The sequence below is a fragment of the Drosophila melanogaster genome, chromosome 3L (genome assembly GCF_000001215.4).
Source record: "Drosophila melanogaster chromosome 3L".
NCBI lineage: Eukaryota > Metazoa > Arthropoda > Insecta > Diptera > Drosophilidae > Drosophila > Drosophila melanogaster.
The window spans coordinates 13,059,587-13,068,502 of NT_037436.4; the positions used below are offsets into that span (position 1 = coordinate 13,059,587).

General features: G+C 43.8%; 3 protein-coding genes across 3 annotated transcripts; 2 read left to right on the forward strand and 1 right to left on the reverse strand.

Moving 5' to 3' along the window:
• Nucleotides 1-813: 813 nt before the first annotated feature.
• On the reverse strand, nucleotides 814-1,836 carry CG14115 (uncharacterized protein). The gene is made up of 4 exons (NM_140372.2): nucleotides 1,707-1,836; nucleotides 1,529-1,648; nucleotides 1,168-1,457; nucleotides 814-1,083 (listed from the first exon to the last, which is right to left on the reverse strand). The coding sequence occupies exons 1-4, from the start codon at nucleotides 1,806-1,808 to the stop codon at nucleotides 936-938; spliced, it is 660 nt and encodes a 219-aa protein (NP_648629.1). The 5' UTR covers nucleotides 1,809-1,836; the 3' UTR covers nucleotides 814-935.
• A 336-nt stretch (nucleotides 1,837-2,172) lies between these two features.
• CG34428 (uncharacterized protein) lies at nucleotides 2,173-3,129 on the forward strand. The gene is made up of 3 exons (NM_001104127.2): nucleotides 2,173-2,388; nucleotides 2,450-2,874; nucleotides 2,930-3,129. Exons 1-3 carry the CDS (start codon nucleotides 2,242-2,244, stop codon nucleotides 3,099-3,101), a joined length of 744 nt encoding a protein of 247 aa, NP_001097597.2. The 5' UTR covers nucleotides 2,173-2,241; the 3' UTR covers nucleotides 3,102-3,129.
• Nucleotides 3,130-3,459: 330 nt separating this feature from the next.
• Nucleotides 3,460-4,343, forward strand: CG34429 (uncharacterized protein; the record flags this gene model as incomplete). Its single annotated transcript, NM_001104128.1, has 3 exons — nucleotides 3,460-3,624; nucleotides 3,707-4,110; nucleotides 4,163-4,343. 3 exons carry the CDS (start codon nucleotides 3,460-3,462, stop codon nucleotides 4,341-4,343), a joined length of 750 nt encoding a protein of 249 aa, NP_001097598.1.
• Nucleotides 4,344-8,916: the final 4,573 nt, after the last annotated feature.

The following is an 8,916-nucleotide window of genomic DNA, read 5'->3' on the forward strand; positions in this document are numbered from 1 at the left end:
GGGTCTTTGTGTACCCAAACTCCAACTCTTTCAACACATCGCTTAAGCTTATTAGTACCCAAAGACGTTTTTGCCATATATATATTTTTATAAACCTTTCTCAAACAGTGGCGTATATAAGCACTTCAGCTTCGATGCCTGGCCATTGTTCGGGGATCTTGAGAGGAACAGAAGAATCATTTGTCTTCTAATTATGATTTCAATGGCTTGGCAGAATCAAAGAAGGCGTAATTCGCTCTCACCACAGCCAGGACTCGTTCGGGGCCGACTCTAAGGCGGCAAATCGAATCAAAGAAATAGCAAACAAACAAATAAGAAAGGAAAAGCAGACTCCTCTATGGTATTGTTGACAGGCCGCCGAAATGAAGGAGACCGCAAAATATACTCAGACAAAGGATGCGGAGCAGGGGCGACTTCATTTGCACAAAAGGAGCGGAAAAAGCGATCAAAGAGCTAACAAAAAGCGGAGCACCGAACTCGAAAACATAAAGCAGGGCCATCATCATCACATGTCCGACGTGAGGTAAACCCATCTGAAAAACCCCTAAGCAGGCCAAAATCCAAACCATATCCATGCGGCCAGCTTAGGTCTCCTTTTTTTTTTGGCCTCATCTGCTTTGTTGCGTTGTCGTCTTTAAGCTCTTTAAGCGATATTAAAAAATTTCACGGCGCAGCAGGAGGTGGCTTGGAAATTTTAAAGCTCTCAAGGTTTCACAAAAATAATATGAACATAGCCTTTGAACCAGAAGTGCATGTGGCGTGCAACTCAAAAATAAATACATATAGTTTATAAAAATATTTCACATTTTGATTGTTTTCTTGTTGTATCGCAGATACTGATGAAAATTAAGTAGTTTTACTTAATTCTTCCAGTCTGAAGCTGCGTTTTAGTTAAGTTAAAATTTAAATTTAAATCTAGTCGCCAACATGGCTATTCAGAGCACAATGCTTATCAGGTCCAGAGCACTATGTCCGCAGTGGGCCACGTACTCGGAGCATCCCGGGCCATGCGTGCCCGCATCGGAGGCCTTGTAGAGCTCGTCCACGTGCTGCAGTTCCTGCTCCGCGGCACTTGTCGTTGGCCTGCGGAAAAATTGGCGGGTGGGGGAAAAGGATGTCATAATTAGTGGTGACCCCTTGAAGCAAGCGAGCTGGAGGGAGACTCACATGAATAGAATCTGAAACAGGCTGCCCAGCAGCCCGTTTTGATCATCCAGGGGCGATTCGCTGACCTCGCAGATTGTTCGCAGCAGGCAGGCGGAGCCATTGAATCCGTAGTGGGTCAGGAAGTTTATAATGCTGCGGTAGAAGTCGTGGCGCCTGAAGGGAGGCGGAGATCCCACCGAGCGACGCCTCACCTCGTTGTCCTCGTCCTGTGAAAAATCACCTCCATCCTGGCGGGCATTTATGGGAGTCACATTGCCTCCGACGCCCAGATAGTGATCATCCAAATCCCACTTAAATATAATAATTATAAATTATATTAAATTATATAAATTATATAATTTAAATTTTTAAACATACTCACCCTGTCAATCCACTGATTGTAGGAATCGTTGGAGGGCAGTGCATAGTTGGACTCAAAGTTGAAGGCCATGTACACATTTTTGGGACCCAGTTCCAGTGGAATGGCTACAGCAGCCAGTAGCTAAATAATAGTGTCAATAATCATTACACCCCTCAGATGAATCACCTGCAATACTCACACCAAAGGATCCCTGACGAGGAAACACCAGAAAACAATGTGCTAAGCTCAAGCCAAGAACGAAAACTCCACCCAAGTAAAACTGCCAGCGAAAGGCACCCATCTTAACCCGAGCTCCAGACAAACTAAGTGCAGTTTGCGAATTATTGCAGGTTGCACCAAACGATGGGCGTCAAAATTGGTAGTTAATGAATGGGTGAGAAGTGGCTTACGGTACTACCGAGTTAAGAGAAAGAAACCGGAATATGCAAGATTTACACGGTTACCACTTGACCTCGTCTCCATCCGATCGCAGTTGTCTACTGCGAGAGGTGCTAATTGCTAGAATGTGTAACATTCTCGGGCGAGAAAGTCTTGTGGGCTCGATTGATGGAGCCGTTTTTATTGAGAAATCAAAAATGAAAAATTCGTGAACTAGAAAAAGAACACCCAGAAAATGGATTAGTATCTTAAAAACAGAGCTGGCATTAACACGCACTGAGATTCGCTCGGGCGTAGACCAAAAAAAAAAAACACCAAATTATAATAACAGGAAAATGAAATTTAGTATAGTATTCATATTGGTCAGTTGCCTGTTGTACCAGGTGATGGCCTCCCTGGGCAGCCTCTTCAAGCATCAGAGGAGTAAAAGAGCTCCCATTCCTTGGCTTATATACCCCACCACATCACCCACTCGCGTCATGGTAAGATAATCTATTGGTTGACAAGAAATCCCATTTGTAGCCCACTTTGTTCTTCTCCCAGTTCATTGGCGGCATAGGTATTCCGCTGGAGGATCTCAACTACGAGGCGGTGACCACCGGCTATGTCCTAAAGGTGGAGTATTGGCTGCCCACCACTCCGGATGATCTGAGAACACCCACGGCTCTGCCCCTCACACAGGTGGCTACGCCGGGTGTTACCGGAGCCAGAAAGCAGAGGAAACCTATGTTTGAGAACTTTTTGGTTGGAGTGGATGAATTGGGCAAGAACACCAGGAAGCTGTTGACCAGGACCAACAAAGTCTTGAGTAGCTATCGATGGACTGTCTACAAGGGACTAGAGGGATTGGCCGATCGATTGGGCTATCAGGGCAGGATTTGTGTGCTGAAAAGTATATGCGAGGCGGCCGAGGAACCCTTTCATTACACAAATGGACTCTTTGCGGATCTATTGCACATATTACTCACGTAGGTTGTAATGGAAAAACATCTTAACCATCTTATAATTGCCTCGTAACCACAGACCCTCCTCCTCGGTGGACAAGTTGTCGGAACATGCTGACAACGAGTATTACTATGCGGAGAAGATGGGACAATCCGGAGCTGGATGTGATCGGGTCTTCAAGGAGTGTCGACGAAGTTTATTGCAACACTTTAGCGAACTTCATCACAATCTGGATAAGATCTTGTTTTGAGGCAATAAACGAAGGCTGAACTGATACCAAATTTTTCGCTCAGTGTTCTTTGTGGCAAATGGGACTTTGTGATAGTAACAAAAATGGTCTAGTGCTAATTAGAAGAACGTGAACTTTTAGTGAAGACAAAAAGCTCAACATGGAAGCTGAAAAAATCGTCTCCATTCTGATCGTGACTCCAGTGTGCCATATAAATTGCAGCTAATGACACTTTCGGTTTCCTAATCGAAGAAAGTAAGAAGTTTGATTCCCTGGACTATTAAGGTGAAATCATTTTGCTGTTTGCTAATTTAGTCATCAGTCTTCTTTGAAGCGACGTGGTTACTAAGCACTAGGAAATATTCTTAAGGACTTTATCATGAACGTGTTGATAACAGTGCTCGTAATTAATAGTTTTGTTGGAGTTCTTGGATATCACACTCCAAACAATACTGAGAATTTTAGAAGTGAGAGTGATATTTTAGTGCGAAAAGCCCGATGGCTGCCCTTGATTTATCCTAGAGCTAATCCAACTCGATTGCAGGTAAGTTCATGATTTCATTTTTAAATAGGTTATAATTAACTAAAGACTTATTCAAAATAATAATAATAATATTACTTTCCAGATGATTGCTGGCTTTGGTATACCCGCCGAAGATCTTAAAGTTGAATCCGTCATTACGGGTTATGTTCTGAAAGCTCAATATTATTTGCCATACTCTGCCAAGCAATTGAGGACCAAGGATGTGCATGAAATCTCTGAAAGTAGGCTGCTACAAAATGCGACCATCTTCGATAAGGTCATGCAGATGTCGGAACAAAAACTTGGATTTGATCCAGATATCCTGCAGGAGGATCTGCAGGCCCTGGGCAGCTATCGTTGGTCGGTTTACGAGGCTTTCACGGCTCTGGCCATTCGCATGAAGCTGAATGGCAGAGTCTGTGTCCTGAAGAGCATCTGCGAAAGTGCTGCGGCTCCCTTCGACGATCGAAATGGTTTGCTGGGCGAAGTGCTTCACATCCTGCTCACGTGAGTTTATGATCGTGGGATCGGCCTTATGGTAACCCCAACTCCCTTTCAGACCATCTAGCTCGGTGGATCCCTTGTCGGAGCACTCGGACAATGACTACCTGCAGGCTGAGAGATTGGGAGCAGCTGGTGGCGATTGCGATCAGGTGTATCCGAGGTGTCCCAAGTCCCTGCTGGAGCACTTCAGCGATGTGCATCATTTGGGCAGTGAGTTCCTCAGCATGCTGGGTTGAGATGGGGCCCAATTTGTGGCGAATGATTGTGATATTTATATATAATAGCTTATTAAATTATTATTGCTGTGCATTATAAATTTAATATACTTTTATAAAAAGAAGTATTTTTTGTATATCTTTCTATAGTATCTATATTGTAAGTATAACATTTTATATGCAACTTTTTGATTCCTATCTCCGTATTATATTCTTAGTTATATTAGATGATTGCCTGCTTCCGTATATGCCTTTTGGACTTTGAGAACTATGAAGGCCCTTGGCACTTCCTCTCCGGTTGATTTCACCGGCAAGGGCGTGAAATTTATGCAAATATCCACATAATAACTCTTTTTGTTCTCCTGTCTGGGCCTCATCATCATCTTTGGATATATGTATGCATCTCCACGCTCGGGTGGTCTTTTCTCCTCTCCGGCTATCAAAGCGTACGCATCTCCCAACTTGGTCCCAACCTCTTTAGGCCCTATTGTCTTCTAATTCAATAATTACAGCCCGAGCTTTGGCTACCGGGGATTGTTTTGGGACCCAGACCCACCACCGTCTTGGGCGAGGGTCTTGTGTTTTTGTGTCCACGGTACCTGGGACAAATAGGCGTTTAAATGCAAATGTCTGCGCTGTAATTAATACGCATAATACGCGTATTATGCTAATGCCAATGTCATAATGACTCGAGGAAACCCGAAATGAAAGACGAAAATATGCATTTCACACTCGGTGCGGGATCTTCGGGCTCAGTCATATATTCATCACTGGCGGGCTGCATAGTTAATGCCCTTACGTACTAATTAGCTTTGACAAAATATACAACAGAAAACAAAAATGTGGCTACTAAAAATTAGTAGTGCCGCTGCTGTTGCTGTGGGGCAGGGACTTTCTCTCTAAGAAGACCCAAATCCAAGTTCCCAGACCGAGGCACTTGTCTGTGATGACAAAGTTCCGATAAGAGCTGGAATATATTTTGACAGGAGTCAGCAGTCGTCTGGGTCCAGAGTGAGATCGGGATCATGGTGATCCCAAACATAAACTAGATGCAAGATGCACCTTTCACAATTTTCATGTTGTGTTGTGATTACCCTTAACCCCTTTACGGTCTAGGGACCCCCCCCCCCTCCCCCAAATTTTGTGTGCGGTGGGTGAGGGGCAATAATTTTCATTTTCATTGCCTTTCTTTGGAAACAATTTGTAGGAACATGCAACTTAACGAAGTAATCAGAGGCCAACTCCAAAGAGTTGGGGGCCAGCAGCAGATGCTTATCCGATGCCAGAAGGCCAACCATCCAGCCATCCAGCCATCCAACCATCCAGCCAGCGACAACTATTTTATGGCCTTATGTGAGGATGGGGATGGGGATGGCGATGGGGTTGCGGTGGCACTGGCACTGGTTCGCTTTATATGGCTGGGATTGCTATTTTTGGTAACCCTTTTTGTCTGCCTTCGGGCAGGAAAGTGGGTTACTATCCCCTCAGACTGGAATTTATGCTGCGTAATAATTCTTGGTCCACAACTAAGTTGGTAAAAACAATGTAACAAATTGTTGTGCTACGTACCTGGAGGAGCTGCGTATGCAAATTCACCCACCGACTGCAAATGTCAGCTATGTCAGGGCTCAACCCAAAATGGTGGGGTCACCGGTGACCCCGACCATTGTGTGCCACTAACTAACCCACTTCCACCCATTAATTTCCCATCAACGGGTTCTTACGGGGCTTTATCGCTCAATTCGAAATTCGAATTACTTTTGATGGCTTTTCCATTGGATCTATATCGCTACTCGAGTTTGAGAGTTACATACAGTCCGCCTGAAGGGGGCCATAAAATTACACATAGATCTTATCGGGGACTTCGTATATTTCATGCTAATTAAAACGCCGAGATATTTGTTTAGCGATAAACAATAATTAATTGTGCTTATTTCTTTTCTCCTGCACTCCACCTGCTTCCTCCCATCCAAAGTGCCCACTGATTGAGTTGTATCTGTATCTGTATCTATCTGGGAATCAGTTTCAGTTGGTTTCGGGCGCAATAAACCAAATCAAACCGTGGGATGGAGCCCTTTGGCTACCCACCGCCACCATGACGTATGCACATTGTCATCATAACTCTGGCCATTGTCTCTGATTTCGACTCCCAGATGGATACTTTTTATATTCTTTGCTTTGCATAATGCCCTCGTCTGGGGATGAGTGCGTTTTTGCGAGGGCGTGTGTGTGAACTGCAGTTTATTATTTAAACAACGTGACTAAATTTACGTAGTGCCGAAGGAGAGTGAGACTCTGGGAGGGAAAAACACCCGCAGGTGGTAAAACAATAATAGTAAACGTTTGCACAATGGAACAAGCCAAACATGCGAAAATAATGGCTGCATTTGGGGCAGTGAAATTGGTTGGATTAAAAAGGAGACTCATGTTTTCTGCTTCAGATCATTTTGATCTATTGCATGGCAATAGAAATCAAGTACACAATATGTCAAAAATATAATTATTAATTTTGTATGTTTAAAATAGTTAAAACAAATATTTACAGCTACACTTAAACAATTAGGAGTGTTATTTTATGGATTTTATTTTATGTTTGTCCGTTTTTAACATATTTTGAAATATGCCTATTTATGTATATCTTTTGCCCCACTGTGCATACCTGCGGCTTGGCATATGCAAAGTGAGCGTGGCTTTGGCCCCAGACAATTTTCGCATGATAAATCGTTAAAGGAATATGAAAAAAACCCCGCGAATTGTAACAGAAATAACATACTTGGGGGCTGGGGCAAAAGTGCGATGAAGGAGAGTAGATAGCAAGGGGGACGAACTGGTGGGGCCCCACTTGGCCACCCCCCACCCACACGCCCCTGTCTTTTGTTTATGAAAAAAGCTTCGCAGAATTGGCGCTACGTACGTGCCAAAGCATTTCATGGTCTGGCAACTTAATTCACCAGGATGGCACCGCATGCCCCTTGCCACATCCGTAGCCATATGTTTCGGGGTCGTACCCCCTTTCGGCACCCATGCTCCAGTTCCATGCGGGTTCCATTTCCATTCATCTTCTGTTTGCCGGTGTCTGTGCTAGTGTTTGTTTTCCGCGGAACCTGGCCCATTCTACATCCTCAGCTTTTCTCCGGCGCTCACGTGTAAATTTTCTCAAATAAATCATTAAAAGCTGCGCAGCAGCCGCAGCACATTGACATTGTCAGAGGCTTTGCACCCACTCAGGGCATCCCCTTTGGAGACCACCCCGCTCGCCTTCCCTTTGGAGGCTCCTTCTTCCGGCCTCTATCTTTCGGAAGGCCGCTCTTTTGATAGCAATCAACGCGGGGAGCGGATTGGTGGCCATTCTGAGTACTCCAGTCATCATATTCACTCATCCTCATCTGAAAATCTAAAGCTCAGGTGCATCTATTCATAGATCCTTTGGATTCCTTCATGGGGCGCCGTGCCATTGCACTCAACTTTTGTATGTATGTGTGTGTGTGGATGGGCGCGTGTGAAGAGGTTAGTTAGTGGCACTTTAGCGCTAAAGTTTATACATAAATTTGTCATTGGCATTCAGTGCCTTGCATCTACTCCTTCTGACCCTGTGCGTCATATGTGCACAAACCTGCACAGGGGAAAAATGTCAGCATAAATGATAATAAGGTCAACCAGGGGTAAAGTTATATTTAAATTTACAACAAAATTAAAGGCTGCTCAGAAAATTTGATGAGTTTTAAGATAGTTTTAAAGGAATTTAGATAGTTTTGTAAATATTTTATATTATCTAAACAGATTTATTAAAAATGTACGTATTTTATAAAAACTATTTTCCATATTTGACATGTCCTCAGATATTATTATTATATTAAAAATGGCATTTTTTCCTTGTGCACACACCTTGGACAAAAATATGTCTGGGCCTTTCGTCTTGCAGCTTTTCATGGCTGTGAATGCAGATTGTGTTTTCCTTTGATATTACTTTAGACTTCCTATTTGGGGTGGTGCCTTTTAATTAAATCGAAAGACTTCCTTGGAAAGACCCAGCGCACCCGTGTCTGCCACCTTAACAACTCATTTTTCATGCGCGGTGCCACCCTGGTTCGCATAATTTACAAGAAATCTGTTATTGTCTTATTAGGAGCGGAACTCTGCCTTGGCGCCATATGGCGTCAGATGCTTGGCAAATTGAGCGATCGACGATGACTTGGCACCTTCCCAAAATCTAAAATACAAAATCCAGAAACCGCATCGCGACACGAACATAAATAAATAATCGAAATGGAAAAGCGTGGCGAATGGTCCACAGCTGTGGCCAGGAAAATTCAAGGGCGGGGTGCCGAGCAATTTGCAATGCCCTTGCTCGCCCATTTTTATTGCACAATCAAGTGCTGCAGTTGCAAAGAGGGCGCCGCCACGCCCCCTTCACGCATTCGGCCCATACACACCTTTGAACGTTTAATGTGCCGCACTTCACACCCATCCACTAGAATCTGGAGCTGCTTACACTGAGAACAAAAGGAGGTGTCTTCAATTGCGCACTGAAAATGTTGTTCAACTTGTGTCATAACAAACCTTTTGGATAAACATATTTTTGATATTATTAAGA

What these genes read in the sequence shown, in the direction of transcription:
- CG14115 (NM_140372.2), bottom strand. Translation starts at nt 1,808, where the DNA reads ATGGGTGCCTTTCGCTGGCAGTTTTACTTGGGTGGAGTTTTCGTTCTT. An exon ending in CTCGTCAGGGATCCTTTGGT is followed by an intron (nt 1,649 to 1,706) that starts GTGAGTATTGCA and finishes ACTATTATTTAG; the next exon opens with CTACTGGCTGCTGTAGCCAT. An exon ending in CTGTTTCAGATTCTATTCAT is followed by an intron (nt 1,084 to 1,167) that starts GTGAGTCTCCCT and finishes ATTTTTCCGCAG; the next exon opens with GCCAACGACAAGTGCCGCGG.
- CG34428 (NM_001104127.2), top strand. Translation starts at nt 2,242, where the DNA reads ATGAAATTTAGTATAGTATTCATATTGGTCAGTTGCCTGTTGTACCAG. An exon ending in CATCACCCACTCGCGTCATG is followed by an intron (nt 2,389 to 2,449) that starts GTAAGATAATCT and finishes TTCTTCTCCCAG; the next exon opens with TTCATTGGCGGCATAGGTAT. An exon ending in CTATTGCACATATTACTCAC is followed by an intron (nt 2,875 to 2,929) that starts GTAGGTTGTAAT and finishes TCGTAACCACAG; the next exon opens with ACCCTCCTCCTCGGTGGACA.